General features: G+C 36.0%; 1 protein-coding gene across 6 annotated transcripts in view; it reads left to right on the top strand.

Moving 5' to 3' along the window:
• The window catches only part of DACH1 (dachshund family transcription factor 1), a 365247-nt gene that overhangs the window by 225590 nt on the left and 113098 nt on the right, over window positions 1-26559 (top strand). For 3 of the 6 annotated variants that reach the window (XM_054066058.1, XM_054066053.1, XM_054066069.1), the window contains exons 4-5: window positions 19136-19291; window positions 19827-19999. In XM_054066058.1, the coding sequence (XP_053922033.1) occupies window positions 19136-19291; window positions 19827-19999 (329 nt within the window). The remainder of the gene's footprint in view (window positions 1-19135; window positions 19292-19826; window positions 20000-26559) is intronic. The other 3 variants (XM_054066079.1, XM_054066085.1, XM_054066075.1) reach the window with 1 other exon arrangement.

Below are 26559 nucleotides of genomic sequence, written 5' to 3'. Positions count from 1 at the left end.
TGCTCACCTTACTCACCCTGTTAGTCACAGCAAGGTCAAGGGACTAATTGTGGACCCAGCCTGCCCTAAGCCAGTTGCAGTACATAATTGCGTGCTGCCCTGGGAGCAGTGTAAGAAGGAAATTGTGACTTGAAGCAATTCTGTTTGGTATTCTAGGGGGTAGGGTCAAAACTGGCCTCAGTGTCTGCTCCCTCCCTTCCCCTACCGGTGGGTGGTGAGTCTGGAGAACTCATTTCCCCTCCCAGGCTGCCATCTGTGATACGACAAACCGGTTCACAGAAGAGAAATTCAGAAGTTCTTTTGAAAAGTTTGTGCATCAAACCATTCTGACTCTCATGCGTTCATATACGTCTCTGTTCAGAGTATTCTGTTTATGTGCTGAATTAAAATTGGAGTTTTGTATGATAACATACAGATCTTTTTCCTCCATACAAGACATTTTGCTTTGTATTATTTTTAAACTGCCTTCTAGGATCTTGTGTTAATCAAGTAGTAAACTTTTTTTCCTCCTTTTTGATCTTGCTTAATTTACTAGTGATTGTAAGACTCAGCATGAACTGTTTTTCTAAGCAGCTTGTTTAGCCATAGAAAACGGTCACCGTCTACAGCTATTTATGTAAGGCATTCCAGATTCCTGGGAGTCGAGCAAGTGTGTATTTTGGAATGCTTTAACCTCCTCACTTAAATTAAGAACTCTCTTTAATTTCAGCTCTTTGCAAGAATATATCACGATTTCTCTGTGGGAAAACTAGCAGCCTCGTCACTACTATCTTGTACTGGCAAAAAAAGTGGATTAGGAGAGGTAGAATGTAGATTTCTGTATGTAACTATGAGCAGCAGCTCCCCCTTGGTCTTTTGTCAGGGTCTACAAGGGAAAGATTTGAAGCTTTTAGTGACAATGCATTCCCCATCACCACAAGAGATTTCTCTGACAATAAACACTTCTGACTATTTAAAAAAATGAAATATTTGCCGTTTACCATTGTCAGTTACTTTGTTTATGCTACTTCAGTAAAATGCTATGCAGGAGTCTTTGTTTGTTTGGTTTTTTTTTCTCAGATTCAAGTTACAGTGAAATCCACGTACCTTGCCTCTTGCTATAATAAATAAAAATAATCTCCCTTAAAATTATTCAATCCAATTCTGAAATAAAAAAGGAAATTGCAGATTCTTTCACTAAAATTCAACTTTTTAACTAGCATCAATACTGATAATGGCATCTGGCATGATTGAAACAGACACAATAAATTTTCCTTTGAGGAACAGTGTACAGTTATGATTGCTTAAACACTTCACAGGAAACACAAAGTTACATGGTTTTGCTTGCCTAATACACAAAGAGGTTTGTAGTCAGAGATGTTTTTTTTTTTCTTTCTGTTGCCTGACTTCTACGGACTGTTAAATGATGCAATGTGGTGGTCTTGTTAGACAATTATAACAGAAACAAAGTTTCTTTATCAAGGATTTCAAATAATCACTTAATATCTTTTACAGAAGTAAAATACATTATTGAGATAAATACATTTATCTCAATAAATAATAATACATAAATAATACATAAATTAAAAATACATTATTGAGATAATATTAAAATGAATAATTTCAGCCATATTCCAGTGCCTGACTAGGCAGTATGGGTATTGGTTATTATGTGTATATTCAAAAATTATTATATGATTAATATTTCATTTGTTTCAAGTGTAAAATACTATAGAATAAAATTGCAGTCCCTGCTCAATGAACCCTTATTCACAGAATGAAGAAGTTTGCATTTTATTTCTCTTACAGACATTTTGTACTCACATTGCCAAAGCCTTTTCCTACCATGTCAGGAAAATATCCATGATTATAAATAAAAATCTGTAATTCAGGTTTAATATTTTGTGTATTTTTATGTTTACTTTAAATGTTTGGTAGCAAAGATACAGCCACATAATATAAACAACAGCTCAGTAAAATCAATAGTCACAAGTTTTAGTAACCCGTATGAATAGTGGAATTTACTTTAATCAAGTGACCCACAAACAATCTGCTGTGCACTGTGTAAGTCTTAGACTTTTGATTAAGATCTTGATGTCCCCTGGGAGGAAAGAAGGTACAAAAATACACACGTAACAAATGTTGTCCTTGAACTTTTATACATCTGTGTGCATTGATACCTGCCAAACATAACATACTTCAATTTATTCACCTTCAGGCTTCTTCAGATGCTGTTAGGTTGTATAATACGCAGAGCTTTGCTTGCCCAGCTCCCAGACCAGCTCTGTGAGAGGCTATTCTTTGGCAAAGAGCAAAGTGCTGGTGGTATCTTCTGAGCTGGTCTTTCTCTGGCTAAGAGAGAGCAGAAGAGTGCACTTAGCCTGGGATATACCCTTTCTTCATCCCTTGAAGCAAATCGATTCCTCTGCATGCTTCTTGTTGTACGATAGTGTGGGCAAGTGCAGGAGAAAATCCAGCAAGGTCTTTCTTTCCTCTGTCATTTATCAGGAAACATAAGAAACCTTTCAAACTTCCTTAACTATCTCAGCAATCAGCATATTTGTATCATATATAGAGAGTTCTGGGTAGGTACGGAACAGTTGCAAGTCATTTGAAAATTAACCTTTTGACACTACTATGCTCCTAATCTCTTGCTTCCTTAAGGTTTTGGATAAAGCTTCACAACAATGTAAAACCTAGTCAACAGGATGTTTAAATATGACAGTGCTAATCCCAGGGTACATGTCCAGCAGCACCCCAGAAGCACCAGGTCCCTGGCGGGGCTGGAAGGGCAGCTGGGAATTCTAGCATAACCCCAGGGATACCCACCCGGCTTGGGTTATTACTGGAGGAAACAGGGGGATTTTTCTTTTATTTTCTTTTATCTAAACAGAGTTGCTGAAATTGTCACGTATTTGTAGCAGAGATTTTTAATTATGAATGATACCAGGATTAGTGATAGAATTGCAAGAGGTGACAACACTGTAGATGGCATGAACAATTATTTTTAGCTGCCTGTAGAAATGTAACACGCTAAACAAGAAGTTTGTCAAGAATAGAATTTTCTGAAGTGTTAGCTATATCAGCTGGCACTTGCAGTGTACTTTTTGTGCAAGTAACACTGTAAACTGAAATGTGAAGTACATATGGGTAGGAAATCCGTTTCCTGTGAATTGTCCAATAAGTCTTGCATTGTTTGAAATTACCATCACCACATCTTTTCATTCCATATATAAAGATTGTGAAACTTTGAAGAAGTAGCTGTTAAATCTTTATTTTCTATTAGGCAATTGTATCTGTCTGCTAGTATTTTCTTTTTGCAGTTCAATATTTTAAATTAATTAAAGAGTAGGAAAAAAGGTCATGATTTACCTTTAGTAGTATCTGCAAATATAAACTATTCTGTACTTTCTTTGTGTAGTGGACTGCTTGAATCAGAGACTAAATGGTAAATGAGAGTCTGATTATCAAAAAGGAATTATTGGGTCCAAAGTCACAATCAATTTATGCACTGAGCATTTTGTACGTCAATAGTGACGTCAACCTTATTTGCCATAACATAGCTGCGTGCAACACCAAATATCTTTGCTCTTCATTTTACTTTTAATTTTAAATAATTACATCCAGCGGATGCCTTGATGTGCAGAAGTATCATATAATCCATGTAATTATAGTTCCTGCCTATTCATTTATTTGCTTCGTTTACAAGCAAGAAGTAGGTATGTATTTTTCAAAATATATGCTTGGTGAGCACTAAATCTAAGACTTATAAAAACATTATCAATATGTTCTAATTAATATTTGCTCTTATCCTTAAGCTATTATAAGGATACTTAATGCACAGCCTAAAATTAGAGTTGACAATTGCAAATACAATCCAACCAACATAGTAATAAAATCAATACTTACATTTCCCTTGGGGCCACTATTTACTGTTTGCTGTGCCATTTCCTTAATGGAATGGCAGTTATGTTTGCAGAAACCTTGTAACTACAATTTTTATATTTTAACTAAAAGCAGCTTTCCTGAAGTAGTATGATTAAAAAATAATCTGGAGTTGCTTTCAGAAAAATTGATGTAAACATTTTGTAGCCTGTTTTAACAAGGAGTAAAAAGAAACATCTTTTCATAGTAGATGTCACTGAATTCTAAAATGAATTACTTGTAATGTCTAAACTCCTTTCAGTTGCATTGCAGTAGATATTTGTCTTATTCTTGAAATGCTTCCTGATTTGTTTTCAGTTTTGTTTACTTGGTTCAAATTATTCATAATCACCGAAAGCTCATTTCTGTGTGGAGGTCTGCAATGTTCTCAAAGTGTACAAGGGAGTCTGGAAGTTTATTTGACTTACCAAATTAAAATAATGAAGGAAAGCATGATCTTCGAGATGAGTCATCACAGCTGTTGCACAGATCTAATTCTAGTCTTCTCACTTGGTGCTTCTTTCACTGAAGTTTGTCAGTTTGTCATTATCTTTATCAGGCAGGGCAGCAAGCGTTTCTGTGCCATGCAATATAACTGAGCAGAATATCCTGTAGAATACAGAAAGTGTGGTATAGTTGACTTCTTTACTGCATGCAAGTGTGGTATGTGTTTGCATATTCATTGTAATATTTCTCAAATGAGATAAGAGGAGTGGGCATAGGAATGAAAAATCTTGTGGTTATTACGGCTTAATAATTCGTTTTTTTTGCATTTTTGCTGATGATGCAGTGTGTTTTTGGCATAGGTGAGGTTTACAGGTAACAAATTACTTCATACAACACTGCTGCTTACTTTGGTTTAGCTATCAGGGATTAATTATTAACTCAATTGCCTTTGACCACGTGGCAATGTCCTAAACTTCTGCTTTCTCTAAGACACCATTCTGCAACTATTATTTTGAATAGCATTCACAGAAACAGTTTACTTATACTTTGCATCACTGTCTCTTTATAGTCACTGTAGGCACGTTGCATGTTAGGAACACTTGAATATCCATTCCATGTGAAATGTTGACATTTCCAGATCTGCTTTTATTCCACCTGTGGAATAAAACCTGTGTGGCTAATTTAACCTGTGTGGCTAAAATTGCAAAATATTAAATACAGAGGAAATTTTGAAATACGTTCATTTGAAAGCACTGGAATTAGAAATGCTTTGTTTTGGTGTTGTGGAAAGTATACATCTATTGAAAAATTTGTAATATATTTCTAATAAATCTGTAAGTGTAGAATGTAAGACAAGATATAACCCAAAATATGCTGAACTGAACTGAAAAAAAAATACTAGAACAAAGTCAAAGTTTGGGACAAGACACTTTAGACCAGTTCTGAATGTTTCTGTAACTTCTACTTTACTAATGTTATGTAAATTGCAGTGCTTCTAGTAACTTTTTGTTAGGATACTTTTAAAAATTATATGGAATCTTGTCTTTGCCATATATGTATGAGAATATGCATATATGTGTACACAGTTTTATGTACAGTTTATGTGTCTTCAGTAATCACTGTTATAACTTTGTAAAATTTTAAGCTGAATTTTTTATCTAAAATACCTTTCTTTCATGTCTGCCCTCAGGCAAGTAGTCTTAGGTGTCAACAGCAGCAATGATTCAGCTTCCACAGAGAACAAGTTAGGAGAGAAATAGCAATATCTTTCATTATTCAAATACTTTCATGTGGTTTAATGCTTCTAAGCTTTAGAGGGAGGAGTTAAAATTTGTCGTGAAGATGACACTAGAATACCTGATTCTGATCACTTGCAAATCACTCTCAATCTCTGCAACTGTGTTTCATACACCCATTAGACTTGTTTAGATATTTGCTGCTGTGGTGCAGCTGCATGGGTATGGTACGGATACACAGGTCTCCTTTGTTCTGCTATATTTGCCCTCCAGACAGTTTGCAAGAAAGAACATTATTTTCAAACTTGTAACTTTTTGTCTTAATTCTGTTGGTACTAGCATTTTCAGCACTTCATGACTGTTACCGTAGAAGAAAGTGTAACAGACTGGAGTTTCCTGATTTGGCAGTATAATTCCCTGCACTTTACTAATACAATAATTTAGAATATCCCTTAACAATACTGTGTTTCATAGCAAACTCACTAGATTGCCCAGAATGGATTACTTAGATCAATCAGATTTCCATGCATATCAGTGAAAAACTTTGATATAGGTATGGATTAATCCTATCATCAGAAGACAAAGAGCAAACAAAAATCCCACGTACTTTAAAGTTTGTTCCAATATGATTTAATTCCTTGAATCTTATATTTTCTTTTCTGCAAACCCATGGTATTTAGTGGCATCAGCAAACTTTGTTTTCATTAATATTAGGCCAAAGTAATTGCATGAACAGAATCCTGGACCCATTCAAGGAAACATATTTTGAAACAGGATATTGAAAATAAAGTCCATAGGACAACAAAAGTCAGTTTACATGCTAATGTCAGCATTTGTGTGCTGTGATAAAGCCAAGCTCTTTTCATGATAAAGATAAATTAATATCCAAATCTTTAATAAAAAACAAAACTGATGTTAGCTTTTCACATTAAAGTCAGAAGCGTCTTTGTAACTCTTCCCAAAGACTCAATTGTTAAGAACAAAAGTTATGTCCTGTTAAGAATAAAGATTAATCACTCAAGTTATTGCGTAGGGTGTACTGTGTATTCCAGGCTCAAGCTTTATATGGAAACCTTTGAAGAGGCTGTCCATACCTACCAAATGTTGTAATTGATACAGAATCACTGCTATACAACAGCTGCAATAACAAGGTGCTGCTGCTTTTACTTTAATCTACCTCTCTTTCTGCCAGTTTATTATGTTTTGAATTTATTCTTTTGTAGATCTGTGAGCTATCTTTCTTATGGAAATTAATCTTTTTAAAAGATTTGTACTCTCATTTTCAAACACTAATACATTCATTCAAGTATGCCATTATTCAGAACCAGCTGGCTTTTTATCTAGTGATATTTACTTCAAAAAGCCAAGTTAAATGGTATCATAGATTAATTCTCAGGGCACAGGAAAGCTTTTTTAGAGAAAAAGAGATTTGGTAATTACTTAGGATATCGCAATAAAATCACAGAACATGTCAAAAATGCGTTATATAATCTGTCATAATACGAAACTTCAAAAAAAAAGTTAATTCACTGAATTGAACATAGTATGTGGCATCCGTATATGATTTTTAAGTGGAACATTATGAAAGGATAAAACTTTGCTGTGATTTATAATAAGCTATGTCATGATTTTTAGTTATGTATTTTTTCTCTGCAGAAAGCACTGAAACTTCAAAAAGGGCATTATCCACTGAAATTTCTTACATAAATCAAACTGGAAATAAGACACATTTTACAATTCAATTTAAGATCCCACAGAGACAATAATGTTGCAAGCTGTGCATTTTGCAGAGTAATATAGTAATGTCTAGTTTGCATTTTTGAAAAACCAAATTAATCACACTTTATTGAATATGTTGAAGCAAACCTAAAATTCATCTATTATTAAAAAACTTGTGCAACAAACACAAACTATATTTTATACATAAAGGACAAACTCATTTATTCATTAGGTTAAAACACTTGGAGTTTGCATTTTGTAGCTGTGAAAGAATGACATTTGCTATCTGTTCTTCTTTTTTTAAATTTTTCAAAGCATTATGTTCAGAGTAATCTGCTTGAAAAATTGTACTGATACTTGAACACACTAACAATCTCAAAGAGTGCACAGAAATCCCTATGGAGACTAAGGGCAGTCTTGATTTTTAAATTCTGTTTTTCAGTGAATCACTTTACAGGACAAATACTCTGTTATCATATATCTCATATTCAAATAACATATCTTATCCCTTAACAGATTAACCTCAAGATAATAAAGTTTTTAGCGTATTCTTAGCACTTGTACATCCCTTGAGCTAACATGTCTTGGCACTACTTTGACTTGCAACTTGTGTCTTTGTACTCAGCTATGCTCTGACTGGTGCATCAAAGCAGCTGGGATGAAATTTGGCCCTTATTCAAGTCTTACTGACTTCAGTCGAAATGTCATTTCAGTCTTGAGCTTTTAATGGGAAAGTTATTTAAAAATTATTTGTATACGTCTTCCTGTTACATAGTATAATTGTGGAATTATGTATTCTGCATCTTGCAGGCCGTGTAATCTGTATGCCAGATTTGTATGCCAAATGTCAGGTAGTGCTACTTATAATTCCATTTCTAGGAATACCACTCTTAAGTTATTCTGTCCTTTAGGCCAAATTTGATTTCTAGGAGTTGATTTCTAGGATGATTGTTGCCTGTTAATGATTTGTCTGTATATTTATGTCTTGGTGTTATTGTATAATAGCCACCAGTTAAACACTAGTCAAAAAAACTTGTCCAGAAGGCAAGAGTCCTGGGAGATGAGGCTACCTTAGTCAATATTGTACTCACAATTCTGACCTTAAAAATATTATAACTGACTGACAGGGTGAAGTAAAATTACTTTGATGTCTCTTCTATGTGTATACCTATTGTCTCTCCTGTTACATACCTCCCTTCATCTCTGACCAGCTGAATTACTGGTCGTGAAGGAAGACTGATGGCACTAGGAAAAAGAACAAGATGTGCTTATGTATTTTCCTGACCAGTGAAGGACTCAACCATCCTGATTTTTACTAGGTGAGATGGATCTGGATGTAGAGTCATTGCTAGGAATTTTGTCTAAGGTACAAAGTCAGACATATTTAAAGTAAATTGAAAAGGTGCTTGCATTCTGCATTAAATGGTTTGATATAAGATACTAGAATGACTAGCATGACTATAAGGTCATGTGAGGTTGGTAAAGTTCAGAATACTAAATCTTGCTATCATGGCTTAGGAGAACTTTCTTGTCCTAGAACTATTACAGAAAAAAAAAAAAAGAGACAACTCTAAGGCCAATATTGAATCAAGTTATCATAACATGCTATCATTTAGTGACGAAAGTCTTTTGTGTCAAACACTGGCATAACTCCCTTGTCTCTTCCACAGTAAATGAAATTTTTTGCTACTAAAGATGGCTGTTGGTAACAGTGGTCCAGACCTCTTCAGAAGTAATGAAAAACAAATATTTCATTTTAAGTAGCTAAATATAGTGATGTCTTTCCATTTTAAAAGTGAAACAAAAATACCAAAATTAATTAGAAAGTAGTTATCTCCCAGTTATATAAATCGCAAAAATCAAAGAAGATATTTAAGAATTTACTGTTCAGATATATCAGTTTCATATGCCTACCCTCTTTATCTTATTTCTTACTGTTGGCTGCCTTTGCATTAACATTTTACCTTTGATCACTTTTGTAAGGCTCCAATTAGAAAACTGGTAGCAGTTTTGAATGGGATAGGGTATCAATATGTAAATAAATAGGAAAATATTGGTAGAGTAAATCTCAAAGAAAAAATGATCCCATTTCACATAAACAGCAGCAATTGTGACAAGCCATTATAGCAGTGTTTATATGCATGCATTATATATACATTGTCCTTACTGAGTGACATTCCTTGTAGTCTATTGTCTGTATATATGTGGTTTTTCTTACAGTATTTTCACACTGTAAGCCCTTTGAGGCCAGGGCTGTCCACCTGCTCTAAGCATTATATATTATTGCTACTACTGTTACTACTAGTCATAGTAATATTTGATTTCTTCATCATCATCCCAATAAAACAATATATTATGTGCAGGAGCATTTTTAGCAGTCCAGAAACAAGAATTAGGATCTATGAACTCTTAGATAAGATCTCATTCTTTGAGTAACAGAATAACACAGTCATCTGTCTTGGAACATGGAAATACAGGAAAACAACCTGTGGCTTAAGTGCACAATGAAGTTACTGTAGCATAATGAAGTACAGGCTAACAGCTGAACTGTATAAATGATTTTTAGTCTGTGGTGAACACAAGATAATATGTGTATTAAACCTCAACCAAGGAAGCATGATTCATGGTATACTGGGCTGAACATAGTGGATTTTGAGCTATTTGACTCATATGTTCCAATCGTATGAAAAGAGAATATTCTTAGCAATTTTCTAGCTGACAATTTGTTGTATCATTTATGTGTTCGCTTGTGGTTTGTGTGCGTGTGTGTGACGCAAAGGCAGAGATGTACACACAGATATATGCATGTATGTTCAATTAGTACTGGAGTTGTGAAACCAGGAAAAGAGCTTTTTTAATGTCAACAACAGTAATAATAATTATCATCATCATCATCACTAGATTCCTTTGAGGTGTGAGACTGTTACTCACTGCAAATTTACAAAAAGTTTATACAAGAGGAAAACAGAGACGGTATCAGAATGGTCCTGAGAGAGCTAAATCAAAACTCTATAGATAACTTAAGAGTAAGCATCTGCTTCCCAAAGGAGGAGGTGGTTGCTGTATGAGCATCAGAGACTGTGCAGTCTTCTGGCTTACCTGTAGCAGTTTTGCAGTGTGGAAGAGACGTGGCATCAATTCGGGAACCTCTGTTCCCAGGGCAAGGTGTGTCCAGCCCTGTACTGCGCATCAAGCCAAGATCTAGGGAAACACAAATCTCCTTTTTCCTGCACAGGAAACATAGCCATGTGCTTCAGAGTTATCTGAAACTCATTGTAGCTGGTGGTTTCTTATGCAGACCAATTGTGGTTATTTTCCCGCAGAGCATAGGGATATCATTGCTATGAGATTTGATCTGATTGCTATCAAATTCACTTAAGACTGAGTATTAATCTGTTTATTTATAAGGACTCTTTTCTTTATAATTTAGTCTTGTTTTCAAAGAAAATGACTAAATAATCAGTTAATAAAAATCTGAAGAATGATGTTTAAGAAAATAGTCTGTGTCCAACCTTTTAGAGGCTATGTGCTGTTAAGAGTTTGTGCAGCATTTATGCTGAAAATCGAAATATTCATATTTAGTATAGCTTTCGGGGTTTTTTTAAAATTCATCAATAAATACCGTTACATGCAATACATCAACCTCTCTGCTATGCATTTTTATCTTTGGTGCATCTTTTTCCTGAATGGACTGAGCATGAATTTACAGAGGTCTGCTCACTTTTTGTTTCTATACTTCAAGTCCAATGTATTTTGCATCTCTCATTTTTTTTCCATATTGTAACACAGCTGAAACAGGTGGGGCAAAGGGTGCTTGGACTAGTGGGATGTATCTTTCTGGCTGCAGAAGACAGTAGGACAGCTGATTTTCTCACTTCATTCACTTTATCAATGCATACGTTTTTGCACTTCATATATTTACTGAGGATTTTCTATCATTGTTTTCTGTTAATTTATTATATTACAGAACTATCACCTGTGTTTAGGTACCCTGAAAATCTACAGGATTTTTATTTTTTGAGTTAAAGGACAGTAACTAGGTTATAATTTTTTTGAACTTTTGGGGTCATTCAAGATACTTCTTTATAGTAAAGATAAAAAAAGGAGGAAGACAAGTTACTGAACAGATATACGGTGTATTGCTTTGATATTTTTGGTTTTGAGCATTGCTAATTTAAAATTAGATGCTTTAAAACTCAGACTAGAGGTAGTAAGGGTCAGAAATCATGGTCCACACCGACTGAAGAACTGCATGCATCAGACCAGTGTAGATGTTAACCACAAACTCCCATCCAAATTCATGTTTTCTGCAAAGTGTCACACTTGCCTATAGGCCTGAACACAAATGTTCTCACTCAGAAGCTCGAAGCTGCATCTTTAGACAAGTTTCTGAACCAGTCTGGTTTAGTTTCCACTGTACAAAAATGAAGCCTACTGTACTGAGCCTGCTATACTGATTATACAGAGCAAAAAAAATTGAATGAGGATACTGTCTGTCTTTATATACTGAAGCAACAGGAGATCTTGTGCTAAAACAACTTAAATCCATATTTCCCAGAAAATGTTCTAAACACAAAGTTATACACTACTCAGTCAAGAATATTCTGTTACCTTTTCCTTAAGCATATAGAAACTATTCATAGACACAATTACATATGAAAATATATAGTAATATATTAATTATCTATTAAATGAGATTTTCTAATAAATAAGTGCATACGGCTATTATCAAGAGGTTCACTGGAGAATTTTTGGTATTTATCATGTTGAAAGAGAGATAAAGAATGTATAGGGGTTTTTTTCTGCCTTTGGTTGACATCTGACAGCTCATTAGTCTTCATATTACAAAAACTCTACATCAAGGGACTACCTGTAATTGTAGCTTTCTGCTCTAAAGTTAACATATTTGCCCAGTTGTACCTGACAGTAGAATGTTGTCCAGTTATTATTTTCCTGAATACAGTGCATACAACATATTTTGTGATGGTGTCACAAATTTACTTTTACATGTCTAAATTGCCTCTTATAAACATCATATAACCATAAAAATAAACTGTATGTTATCTATGATGTGAGGCCAAGGTATTTGAAAAAGGAAACAAATGGAAAATCTATTTTTAGGTAAATGTCACATAGCTGTAACTGAGTTGCTGAGCTTTCAGTTGTGTTGGACAGTTTCATTATTCATTAAATTGAATTTTAAAAAAGCTTTTCCTGCGTTAATCTTTTTGGTGAGATAATGAAGGATTACTAAAAAGTATTACATATATTTTCCACAGGATTCCTTGTCACTGTAAAAAAGATTCTTTCACTTATTAGTTTGTATAAATACAGTATTGTTTGATTCATGGTTAGCCTTATGCTCTGATTTTCAACATGTAGAATTCTGTCTTATTTCCTGCAATTACTGGTTTGTACTGCAGTTTTTATTTATCAAACCAGAAATACTGAAAGGGTGATTAAAGTGGATAAAACTTTGGCTTGCAATGCAAAATGCCGTTATCATTTTTCTGCCATTGGCAAGTAAAACCTATGCAATAAAATTAAGAGAGTGAATGAAGCAGTCGACATGATTGAGACTAAAACCTGTTTTTCAAGTTGCTGCTGTTGTCTGCAAAGATGAAACCATATGTGATTTCAAAAGTTCCTTTGGATTCTCCTTTTTATATTTCTGTGAGAAAATGTTTATCAAAGAATAGTCTTTTTTTTATTATATGTAGTAATATTTTTTTTTTCCTAAAGTATCAATGATAGGAGACAGATACTGTTTATGTACGGCAAAGGTCTTTTTGGCTGTAATGATACAGCAATAACATAGAGTTCTTAGAAAAGTACATTTATCTATAGATGTCCTTTATGCAGTCTCACAAGGCTTATATATTGCAGGTAAACACTACAGCTGACTTCAGGTGACTGAATTACACAAAAATGGCATCACAAATTTATCGCAGTTCAGAGCCTAAAGCAGCAAGATTTGATTTGGACAGTTTTATGAAGAGGTTTCCTTGCTGTCAGAATGCTAAGATTGTCAACTTTTAGCACACTGATTATGAATATTTTCCAGTGGACATAAATAGCCTAGATAACGAATAGTTCACTTCAGAAAAATGAGCCAACACAGCTGATACTGATGCTTTGTTTTGTAATCGTTGCTGAGATACAAATTGTTTCAGCAAACGGAAGATAACAGCAAGATTAGGGACTGAAAGATGATCAGTAGTACACAATACGGAAAAAAAAGTAGTGGTTTGGGTTGTTAGTAGAAGGTCAGTCGTTCTTTTGTGGTTTTGCCACGTGATATTGCTTGTGTATTGCTTGTGTATTTAATAGTACCTGAAACCATTCCTGAGCCAGGGATTCACTTGCCTAAAAGACGGGCTTGAAGTGTTCTCTAGGATGCTGTAGAATATCCAGTTTTTCCACATCAAAGAATGGGAAGACCTGAGGGCCTGGCAGATAGACTACTTTTAATTTCTAAAGCCCACCTAGAAAGGTTTGATTTAGTTGCCTAGGCATAGGTATGTGCTACTGTCTTAGATACACGTGAGTATCCTGCCTGATCTACAACTCCAGATAGCCATGGGGTCTCCTGAAGGTGCTATGTTGTACCCACCAACTCTGTAAGACGTCTCGAGTTATATTAGTTGTCTCTGGTGATGTGTGTGAAGGCAATTGAGTTGAATTTGGACTGAGGTCCCTAGAACAAGGAGATTCAGATTTAGCTGGTCGAAGATAGGTCTGTCTCCCACAGAGGGAGCTCAGCAGTTCCGCAAAGCGTAGGTTGTTCTCGAACATCACGGGAACTAAACTGTTCAACTCAGATTGTAGGAAGTTGAATTTAGGCAAGCTGAATCCTAACGGGGACTGAATGAGAAGGGAAATGGAATAAGCAAATAAGAGATGTAACTGTAAAAAATGAATCTGGTACATTTAAATCAGTTTGTTTGCAAGGCTGACATTGTACAGTCTGGCTTTCAGCTTCATTTTCTTTTTTCTTGACTGCATTACTTTCCAGTCCAGAATTGTTTTCATCTATTATTACCATCCTTAGCTACCTAATTGTGCTACTAATGAATATAAATAATCCAGGCATAAGGCTTTTACAGAACCACTTCAGTATACAAATAATGGTTTGTTGTGTAACCACTGATTATGGGAGAAGATAACTCACATTATGGAAAATGTTTACTGAAATGTTGGTGATGGGGAAAACACTGAATTCTGAAGTCTGTCTTTTAAATTATGGAAATGTATTGCCATTTTTCTTCCATCAGGTTGTTGATGATGAGTAAATACGTAAAAAATTAAGCACATGCGCTTACATTTGGAACTTCAATTTCAAAATTTTGAATGCTTGTATTAGCACTAAAGCACATGACATACGCAGTTGGCTACCAAATTGTCTATTCAAGTGCACATGTACAGGGTTTGAGCACTCAACATTAAGCATCTGCATTTCAAAATTGGATCCCTTGTGCTCGAAAGCCTTGAAAATGCTACTCTGTGGTCAGCCCAGTGCAGCCTCAATTGAAATGCAGTTTGAATGCAATGCAGATCTTCCAATTGCTGCTTCAGAAAGTGTTATGCTGAATCTGGAACACTTTGCATAATTTAATTAATTATGCCACTAAAAACTGATTTGCTCTCAATTTAAAGCAAACAGCTTTTATGAGGGTGAACTGCAGCACCCAGGGATATCAGGTGTCCAAGCTTTTAATCCTATTACAAAGACTTGACAACTGCTGATGGAAACTGGAAAAACATAAGCCTCAAGCAGGGCAACAAGTGAAGAGGAGGAAGGCAACAGATTTTTAATGTTCTTTGAAACCGCTGTGCACATTAAATCAAATTCAAATGTAAAAAGTGACAGACCTGGTAGCTTGCACTTAGTTGTGCAGACGATGGGTAGTGTCTAAGGAATAACACTTATTTTGCTTTGACATTAATGAAAATAACTGTTTTCTCTAAGAGGAAAATTGTTCCACTTAACTAACAGAAGAATCACACAGTAAATGGCAAGACTATTTGTATCTGTGTCTGTCCACTTAAAGTGTTCAGGAGTGCAACAGCCTGTAGTTTGAAAGTGGTTTCTAATGTTATGGATTGGATTCTGTCTATGAATCATTTTCCGCATAAACAAATCTTGACAGACGATGCTGGACTACAAGTATTAGAGAGTCTGTCACTGACTAAATACTTAGCTTTCCGAAGCTTGTCTTGTTTGAATTTATTATTGGGTTTGATATCACTCAAAAACAATAGACACTGTAATTTTAAGGCAGAAGGGGCTACTGATTCATAAAAGCTCTAATTTCTGAGCCACGTAAGGAGTACCATAATTGGCAATGTGTAACTGGCTGTGCAAAGTCCTGTGACCAGGTTAGGAAGGGTCACAGCAGAACTGACTTCATCTCTATATCAAACATCAGCACGTAACACAAAATTAACTGTACTGTAGATGATCATGCTAATAAATAGGGAAAATAGCTTATTACAGGGAATTCACTGGCCCTATAAAATGCATGTCTTCTCTGCTCTGTAATATTAACACATATTTATGTAGTTACTACCATATATTTATGTATTATATGCATTCTTGTATGTGTGTATATATTTGTTTTCATGGGGAAGAATGAAGGTTACACCTAAAGGATTTATAAAATAATTACCTTTTTAAGAACACTATAACTTCGTTTGTAAATTAGAGAATTTTGCTCCAAGTGTGAAACACATTTCACAAACTTATCCTTTTCTATCTTTTTTTTCTAATAAAGAACAAAAAATAAATCTTCGTAAAAGAATTTTCAGTGGTGGTGAAGACAGAAGAGTTCTGGCCCAGATTCATCTTACTTAAGCCATCTAAGTCTAAGATATTTGTAAAAGCTTCTTCTGCAGTTACTGTACAGATGAAGGCATGCCCAGAGGCCATTCATTCCATTTGTCTTTTGCAGTCTTTCGTGCTTCATTTCATTTAGGTGTTTTCTGATCACCAGGCACTCCTGGCTTATCTGAATAGCACTGCAGTCACAGTTTTCTAAACTAGTAAGCGTAGAGTCTACACTGCCTTCACGTTAGCCGCAGCAGGACAGACAGTACTGCATAGAATCATAGAATCATGGAATCATAGAATGTCCTGAGTTGGAAGGGACCCACAAGGATCATTGAGTCCAATTCCTGTGCCTCTACAGGACAACTCCAAAATTCACACTGTGTGTCTGAGGGTGTTGTCCAAATGCTTCTTTAATACTGTCAGTCTTTGTGCCATGACTACTTCCCTGGGTAGCCTGTTCCAGTGCTCCATCACCCTCTGGGTGAAAAACCTTTTCCTAATACCCAGTATAAACCTCCCCTGGCACGTCTTCCTGCCATTCCCTCAGGTCCTGTTATTGGTCACCAGAGAGAAGATATCAGTCCTTGCCCCTCGTCCTCCCCTTGTGAGGAAGGTGTAAACTGCAGTGAGGTCTCCCCGCAGGGTCCTCCTCTCCAAGCCGAACAGACCAAGTGACTTTACCCGCTCCTCATACAGCTTCCATTCTAAACCCTTCAAAAGCTTGGAACTAGAAGAAGATGGACAATCAGTCTGTGCTTCACTACAAGATCTACCAGATCTTCTCTCTTTGACTTTTCTTAGAAGATGCAAAAATCAAGACAGGGGTTGTTCCTGCTCCAGATCTGATGTCGTGTAGTCAGACTTTTAGTGGTTATTTTCTAATGAAGCCCTCAGTACCATAAAAATAGCTTTATCATTTTATGGACACGTACCCTAAGATGGGATGAATGACCATTTGGAACTACCTGTTTTCCTCTATCAAATCCGCATCAACACCTACATTTTGGCTATAATTACCTGATAGGAACACACTTTCTTATGTTTAACTCTGACTTCCATGGTCATATTTTAATGGAAGAATATTCAGAATAAGTGAAATGTATATCTGACAGTGACAAAAAAACAAAAAACTTCTCAAAAAAAAAGAAGAAATTTTTTTCCACCTAAGATATATCTCCTTCAGTTATACATATATTTGAAAGTAGGTTCCTTTTTTTTTGAGAGTCTCTGAATTCTCAAAATACAGGAAAACACATTAATTTATCAGAGATGTTAAGATTAAAGTCATGTTCAGCTCAGCTATGTACACTGCATAAAGGTTATAACAATTTCTTGTAAAATAGTAAAAGTATTTCATATAATTGATTCTTTTCGTTGTTTCATAAAATTGCTTTGTTTGATTGCAGCAGAGTTTGAACTGAATTTTCATTACCTACTTCTGAACAATTTACACTGGGATTGAGACAGTATTGAGCTAATGAGTTAGAATTTATATTGAGCCTTAACTGTCTTCAGGAAGTAACTAGGGAAAGAAAACCATGGCAATAATGGAGTATTTTTCATTATAAACTGTGTTGTACAGCTTTTACAATCAGGTTTTTAATAGTTCTAGAGAAATTAAGTTGGAATTCTACCAACTTGTGTGCTTTTGTCATCCCATGAAAATGATGTTAAAAAATGTCAAGACTAATGTGCTAATCCTGTTTCTCCTGAAGTAAGGAGGAGATGGTATTTGGTCATTGTTTTCCCATCCCCGTTCCTCATTAAGTGGTAAGGTGCATATAGAAAAACATTCAGAAATATGCACTTTGCTGCAATCCCTACTGCTGAATAGAAGTTGGTATAGATTAAAGAGGTCGTGACTGATGTTATCCACAAGTCCCATGGATAGAAGTTCCCATGAAAACAGTAGAACCTTTAAAAGTCAGAAAGGTGAAATTGTGCCCTGTAAAAAAAAAGGAAGCAATCATATAGTGCTGATGTGTATATTAAAGCTACTGAGAATGCATGCATATATACGTACTTACTAATATAGTCAAACAGTGTTTATTGATTGTATATGGTAAATAAACTCATACAATGAGTTTATAGATTACTCATACAATCTATATAAACTCATACAATGAGTTTATAGATTACTTTGTGTGCATAAACATGCCTATAGTCTACTGCAGCATTATACATAAATATGTACCATGAATACTGTAAGTCACCAGGTTGGAAGATTTAAACCTTTTCATTATATATTAATGTACAAATTAGTAATGTTATATGAATTTTTAGTATTGTTCTTTAGTTCTATCCTTCTGTTTAATTCTGCGGGTATTTTCTATGAGGCAGTCTGCAGTAGTGAAAAAAGGTATTTCTCAGATTTCTCACCTCAACACTTGTCCACATTCTTCCTTGCTACTAGTCTGTTCCACTACCAAAAGACTGAAAAAATCAATTAAAATACCTTACATTTTAATTAATAATGAGACATAAAAATGGAATTTACAAAATAGAATTGTCAGCCAAGCACATATAAATCCACTTCGGTGCCCTCAATAAATTAAATCTTTAGTTACTTCCTATACTACTTATTTATTCACAAATACACACAGAAATATGAACGTAGTTGAAATTTTAATCAGCATAACAGGCAGTATTCTTATTTTAGACATTTTGGAGGCAAAAATATTCTCTCGTGTATAAAACAAGTGCCATATAAAGTTTTACTTACTAAAAATGGCAAAAGCCTGTGTAAAATGTGTCAAACACAAATGAGCACAGCTCTTAATACTTTCAGTTTTATGTTATATCTCTTAACTTTAAAAAGTTATCCTAACATATCTTTTTCAGAGGCTGGAAAAATAACCCCCAAAGTCCTTCCCCCTTGCCACATATTAGAAGGAAAAAAAGAAAAACCACTTGCAAAAAATTGCTGGCCTTGCTTGCAAATTCAGACATTGAAAATTTGGAGTCTTCCTTCATCCAAATAATATATATTCATTCCCCACAGGCAGCAGTGATGGTTCTTGGGATAAAGAAAAACTTCAGTCTCCCCCCACCCAAGGATCACAGGCCTCTGTTAACCACCCCAACTTGCCTGGACAGCATAATGTTCCAGTTAGCCATCCTCTCAACCCTCTTCAACAGAACCACCTTCTGCCAAATGGTACGGGTTGACATCTTTCAGCACTAACATCAGCAGTTTTCCAATTCCTGTCTTTATTTTCTGTTTATATAAATAGGCTATGAAAAATCAAAGATGTGGGGAATATTGGAATACATCCATTAAAGTATTAAGCAGGGGAAGCAGAGAAAATAAAGAATAAATACATATGCAATAAAATTTATACTTAAAATAACTGCTAACCTGTGCATCAGTGGCACAGTAATGTATTGCTAAGGCACCTTACAGCAGATATTAAAAAAGATAATAAACAGCCATTGCTTAGCAATGGTATCATACATTACACTGATATGGACAAACTAAGAGGTCTAATAGCCTCTCCTTGTAGCTAGAAACCCTCCATAGTTACTAGTGATTTACCCATGCATATCCCAGAAGAGAACTGACACATAGCTGCTTTGTCCTGCAACGTGAACCATCTTATCACCCATCACTTGAATATTGTCCATCAGGAGGAAAAAAGACGGTATTTTAAAAAGATGCTTAAACCTATTTTCTTTTTTTTTTCCCCCACCAGGACTGGAACTTCCTTTTATGATGATGCCCCACCCATTAATTCCTGTGAGCCTACCTCCAGCATCTGTCACGATGGCAATGAGCCAGATGAATCACCTTAGTACCATTGCCAACATGGCAGCAGCAGCACAAGTGCAGAGTCCTCCATCCAGAGTTGAGACATCTGTTATTAAGGTAACTCTATAATATATAAATTCTAGCACAATCACAACTGTCATAGATATCGTGAAGGTGAGTAAGTGTCAGATGTTACAAGGTAAGTCGTAAAGTCAGTATGTACAAGAAACTCAGGTGTTGTAGCTCTGGGAACCCAGTAGACTACTGGTGTCCAGTGTTACAGAATCATAGGAGTGATTTGGGTTGGAAGGGACCTTAAAGATCATTCAGTTCCAACCCCCATGCCATGGGCAGGGACACCTCCCCACTAGACCAGGCTGCTCAATGCCCCATTCAACCTGGCCTTCCAGGGATGGGGCATCCACAACTTCCCTGGGCGACCTGTTCCGGTGCCGCACAACCCTCGTCATGAAGAATTTCTTCCTAATGTCTAGTCTAAATCTTCCGCCCTCCAATTTATAGCCATCCTTCCTCATCCTGTCACTATGCGCCCTTTTAAAATGTCTCTCTCCATCTTCCTTGTAGGCCCCCTTCAGGTACTCAAAGGCTGGTATAAGTTCTCCCCAGAGCCTTCTCTTCTCCAGGCTGCAAAATCTCAACTCTTTCTGTCTGTCCTCATAGCAGAGGTGCTCCAGCCCTCTGAGCAGTTACCTTCTCAGTTCTACTCCTCCTTTCTAAATCAGTGTTAAAGCAGTTCTCAACTTGAAGCATTTTGATACACAATACACAGCTTTGTGATTCCACACATTCATAGCCTATAATCTAACAGCAACATTCCTCAAGATATCAAGGAAGAAATTACTTCTTTCTAAAATTAGAAGGGACTGTTCCTCCAGTTTTTAAATCCAAGCATTTGAACTGAAATGCCGACAGTTTTCTGGAGAAGGCTGGAAGGCTTGTTACTTTGCTTCTGCAGAACTTAAATTGCCAAATCCTGGTGTACTTGAACAAAACAGACCCCATAATCTGTGGACTGTAGCATCGTAGAGATATCTGAAAAAATATTTGATATCTGAAATTGTGTACACATTTTAGGTTTTGTTTGCCACCTGAAACTAAATTAATCTTGTTATAGAGATGTTTAGCAGAGGCATGGAGTCTTCTTGTGGTTGAATGTGATATTTTTTCATTGTAAAGGCATTTCTCCTTTACCACTAGATATTTATAATTTGATTTGACATTTATTCAGATATATACGTTTTAGCTGTTATTCTGTGTTAGTTCTAAATGAGGTACAGAAAATACACAAACTTCTGTGCTTTTATGTAACATTCATATATTAGAAACAGACATACAAAGGCAAGGCTTTTTGGTATTTTAGATCTACATTAGAAATCTGCTAATTAATGCAATTCCTTTGACAAAAAGAATGGATAAACTTAAAATCTTTTGGACCTTCAAATCAAGAGTTGCAACAGTTTTGAATTTTGTGATGCTTTAAGCAAAGAGGTCTGACTTTACTGAGACATTCAACCTGCTTAAGCTCCTGTCCTCCTTAGTCTAACAGGACCAGAATCGTAAAGAACCATTCAGTTAAGAGTCAACAAATTTGTGCTTCTGTTGACCTAGAAAAATATGGTCTGATGACCTAATTCAAGTACCTGTGCTTATGAATGTTGGGTCTCCTTTGAAGGCCATCAGTGTCATCCCTTTCTCACCTTGGATAACATGGGGAGTTAAGATACTGGTTTGACAAGAATTGTTTCTTTTGCTACTATGTCAGCAAGGCTTGATTCCACCCCTAATGTCCCTCTTGCCCATATATTGGGAATATAAACACTCTGCTGCTAACTAACTGTGATTAACTGTTTGATTACATGGTGACTTCTGCACCTTTGTTTTTCTATTTTCACTTGAGCGGTATTTAATAAGAGTGACATGATACTAAATTTCCCTAGAACACACATGATGCTGTTATTTCCTTCTAAATTTATTTTCTTAATTGAAGCAGCGACTGCTGGTATTACAGAGAGATCTAAAAACTGAATATTGGGATGGAGCACATGCTAAATGACACATGGCAAGTATCAGTTACTAGGATAACAAAACTTTGTTTCCACTATTTTTCCTACTATTTTCCCTCCTTTCATTTTCTATGAGCTATTTGATTTCATATGTAAAAGTTCAAAATTTGACTTTCACAAGCACTGGTAACCTTCTGTTTCTGAACTTTGACAAGTGGACTTCTAGCTTATAAAGTTGATTTACAAGACAGTACTAGCTATTAAAGTTCCCTGTCTTACTGTGGCCTACATTTAAATATGTCTGTGGGAGCATATCCCAATGTGACCCCTGATCTTTGTCTCCAGTTACCAAAATCAAGTACATTTGAAGTACTACGTAGCTCCTAGGCTATTTAAAAAGGTTTCCTTTTGTGGAAAGCAAATCTCAGCCCATTATGGAAACATTGCTGGACCCAGGGAAGCACTTAACTAAGAGGTACTTCTGGCTCATCTGCTCTAAACCTGTTTAGTAGGTTGAAAATTATTGGACTCTGAACGGGAGACTCTGTCATCGTGTAACTATGTATGTTATTTTAAACACAGGCAGTGCCATACCAGAAAATTTTCCTTATCCCAGAGTTCCTTAACTTTTTAACAAGTTGATTCATGTAGGGCATCTAGTTGGAAAGATAGCTTCATTATAATCTAGGCAAAAGTTTTGAAAATACCTAGCAATTTTGGTTCTCTGAAACACTTTGCCTAATACAAACTTGTTTGTATTAGTAATCTATACTATTTATCTCCATCATTTCTGAAAATTCAACTGTCCTGTATTCACACCAATAAAATCTTCATCATAACTGCCAATTTTTGTGCAACTTCTGGTACAACATCTTTTGGAAGTTACTTAACAAACCAAGTTTCATGTTCCTACCTGGTTTGCACATAACCATAAATTAAAAAGATGTGGATTTGTAATTAAATGTTTTTAAATGTCCAAATTAACCTAAGTTTTGTTTAGAAAAGTGTGCTCATTCAAGGATAATATATACTTTTTTTTTTTTTTTTTTTTTTTTAAATTTGTGTGATTCAGTTAGAGTTCTGGGACATCTGTGTAGAACCTGATGGAGATATTAGGCAAGTGCTGTGGTGACTTCTTCAGTGAAGCCCTGAAGCATACTGCCCACAATACATTTGTACTACAAGTAAATACATGAACACAAGTTGTACTCTTCCATCTAAAACTCACTTCTAAATCATAGAATCATAGAATCACCAGGTTGGAAAGGACCCACTGGATCATCGAGTCCAACCATTCATAACACTCCCTTAAACAATGTCCCTAAGCACTTCATCAACCCATTCCTTAAACACCTCCAGGGAAGGTGACTCGACCACCTCCCTGGACAGCCTGTTCCAGTGACCGATGACTCTTTCCGTGAAGAATTTTTTTCTGATATCCAGCCTGAACCTCCCCTGGCAGAGCTTGAGGCCATTCCCCCTTGTCCTGTCCTCAGTCACTTGGGAGAAGAGGCCAGCTCCCTCTTCTCCACAACCTCCTTTCAGGTAGTAGTAGAGAGTAATAAGGTCTCCCCTCAGGCTCCTCTTCTCCAGGCAAAACAACCGCAGCTCTCTCAGCCACCCCTCATAAGACTTCTTCTCCAGCCCCCTCACCAGCTTCATTGCTCTTCTCTGGACACGCTCCAGAGCCTCAACATCCTTCTTGTGGTGAGGGTCCCAGAACTGAACACAGTACTCAAGGTGCGGTCTCACCAGTGCTGAGTACAGAGGGAGAATCACCTCCCTGGACTGCTGGTCACACCATTTCTGATACCATTGGCCTTCTTGGCCACCTGGGCACACTGCTGGCTCACATTCAGTCAGCTGTCAACCATTACCCCCAGGTCCTTCTCCTCTGTACAGCTCTCCAGCCACTCTTCCCCCATTCTGTAGCACTGCATATGGGTTGTTGTGCCCCAAGTGCAGGACCCGGCATTTGGCCTTGTTGAACCTCATGCAACTGGCCTCAGCCCAGCAGTCCAGCCTGTTCAGATCGCTTTGCAGAGCCTCCCTACCCTCCAGCAGATCCACACTTCCTCCGAGCTTAGTGTCATCCGCAAACTTGCTGAGGGTTCACTCAATGTAAAAGCTTGATGCATATAGTTATTTCAGTAATACTGTAAGGGCTCAGGAACTCACTCTTGTAGGACTTTTCTTTCTTTCGACCCCTTTGTAGTATGTCTAGGTTTATGTTCTCTGTTCTTATCTATGTCAGATGAATGCGGTTATGTGGAGAGAGATAGCATGGCCAAGTAATTATGTTCCTATTTTTTAATAGTGGACATGATTGAAACATAAACCCAAGCAACATAAAAGCATGAGGTCATTGTTAGGCGGATTTCTTCCCATGAGCATGGACATAATGTCACTCGCAATTTACCTTTCCTCACTAGACGCAGTCAGAGGCTGTGATTTTAGCCCATTGAGTTATATGCACTGAGTAGTAGAGCAGGAAACTCTGGTCAGCATACCTTTTGAACCTTACACTGTCAACATAAAGATTATGAATAATAACTTGCACTACAATCAAAATAAATATCTTGGGGAATAGATATAAAGGACAAGGTCAAACCTGCTTTTTAGCTATTTTTACAAGAACGGATAGATAGTGCAGGTGCGCTCCTTCACAAAATTGTTTGTTATTAGAATCACGTCTTCCTTTCTTTTACTGCTGCACTTTTTAGACTTTTTGCTTTTGTTTTTCATTATCTTCTAGCTCATTCTTTTAACTCTTAATTTTACTTAAAAATTTCTTCTCAGTGACAGTGTTACCACAAGCTGATTTTAAAAGTTCGTGAATCACTCATCTTGGAGTTCATAGTCGTAATCTGAAATGTCAATGTAGATTTGAAATTAGAGTACAAGTTGATATAAGTTTAAACTTAAAAGTTAGGAGATGCAAGAGGAATTTCTACTAAAAAGTGTGAATCAGTAGTAACCTTATCTAACTAAGTAATAAAGAACAAAATTAAGTCTTAGAAAATCTAAGTCTTCTGATTATAAACAACCTGCTTCATTAGACAGAAGAATAAACTTTGTGAACAGTGCCACAGTAGATGACTTGCTGACCTTTCCTTCCAATTCACCAAGTTCACAGTTAGTGCTGTTATCTTTAAACTCACAAAGCTTCAAATGCCTTTCTATTACTGGGCAGTATTTCATTTCTTCATGATAAGAAGTTGGAATAAAGCTGAGATCATGTACTAACCAAACATTTTATCGTGCTCTGTTCAAGAGATGAGACAAAGACAAAATTACAAGGGAAGCATTATAAAGCAATACCATACATTTGGCGGTGAACTCTGAGCTCTAAAATCTTCAGAATTATATTTCAGAAGAGTGTTGTGCCCTTTTGAACATGAGACGAACATTAGATGTCTTTTTGTAATGGAATGTTTAGATATATGAGTTGGATGAATAAGAGGAGAGCAACAACAAGCAGGGACAGCAGATTGTGACAGCAATGAATTGCAGTGAGTGTGACAGCTGTGACCTGGGGATGCTTTAGACATGAGGTGGCTTTCATCACCTGCCCATGGTTTCAAAGGCTCAGCTTGTTAGCAGTTTCACTACATCAATTTTTTTCACTCAGCAGAAAGACATATGAAATATAAAGGATATACCTCATATTAATAGCAACTTGAGATAATTCTACATTGTAATAGTTAGAACAGAGCAGCATACCAGAATGAAAAATTGCTCTTTATCCATATAGTGTTACTAATATTTATAAAAAGAATTAAGAATAAAGCAGAAGAAACCTATACCTACAGGTAAGAAAAATGACCAGTGGCACAGTAGTTTCCCCACTGCATATTAAATGCAAGAGACTAAATTCTGCTAATTCTCTGAATACATCACAACACTAGTTGCTTCATACTTGTCCATAGGGTTATATCTTCCTGTTAACTAATAGCAGAATTTGCTATTAATTTAATTAACCAAGGCAGCTGTTGAGAGATTTTCTTAAAAAAAATAAGTGTTTATTGGCCTATTCTGACATGAAATTTTGTCTTAACATTCATTCATTTTATAACTTTTATGAGAAATATGTATGTGTTCCAATTGATGTAATTTAATGTTACTATATCTTTTGCCTATAATTGTTGCCAAAAATGTCCAAATAATATCCAAGGAGAAGAAATATGACACTGCCATACAGAAGTGATAGAACAGAGAACATTTAAATGTCTCATATCAGAGTGGTGAGCAAGGACAGGCAGTAGACCTGAAAGGAAATGGACTTTTAAGAGAAAAATATATCAAATTCACTTCACAGAGGGGTGGGCAGCAAAGGAAGGGACTGTAGCTTAAGTTACAGTTGAAGTCATCTGTAACTGCTGTGCTGCCTTGAGTTTAGTGCAGGCTTCTAATACCAAAAGATATTTGCCATTGTAGGATGTTTTGGTGTAGAAGAGTTTACTGATAACTTATTTTCCATTTACAGAATGGATGATTTTTTTTTTTTTTTGAACAAGAGTAGATAAGTTATTTCTCAAAATTGGCTGACACACTGTCCTGTAGAGACAGGGGCCATCGGAAAGACCTTGAAAGTACAATTAGATATTGTGGACAGAAAAACTCTTTCCTATTACCAACAAAGCAGAATTTTCC

This window comes from Cuculus canorus, chromosome 1, assembly GCF_017976375.1.
Source record: "Cuculus canorus isolate bCucCan1 chromosome 1, bCucCan1.pri, whole genome shotgun sequence".
In the NCBI taxonomy this organism is placed as follows: domain Eukaryota; kingdom Metazoa; phylum Chordata; class Aves; order Cuculiformes; family Cuculidae; genus Cuculus; species Cuculus canorus.
The sequence above is the reverse complement of the archived record's forward strand: the minus strand, read 5'-3'. Positions and strand labels throughout refer to the sequence as shown.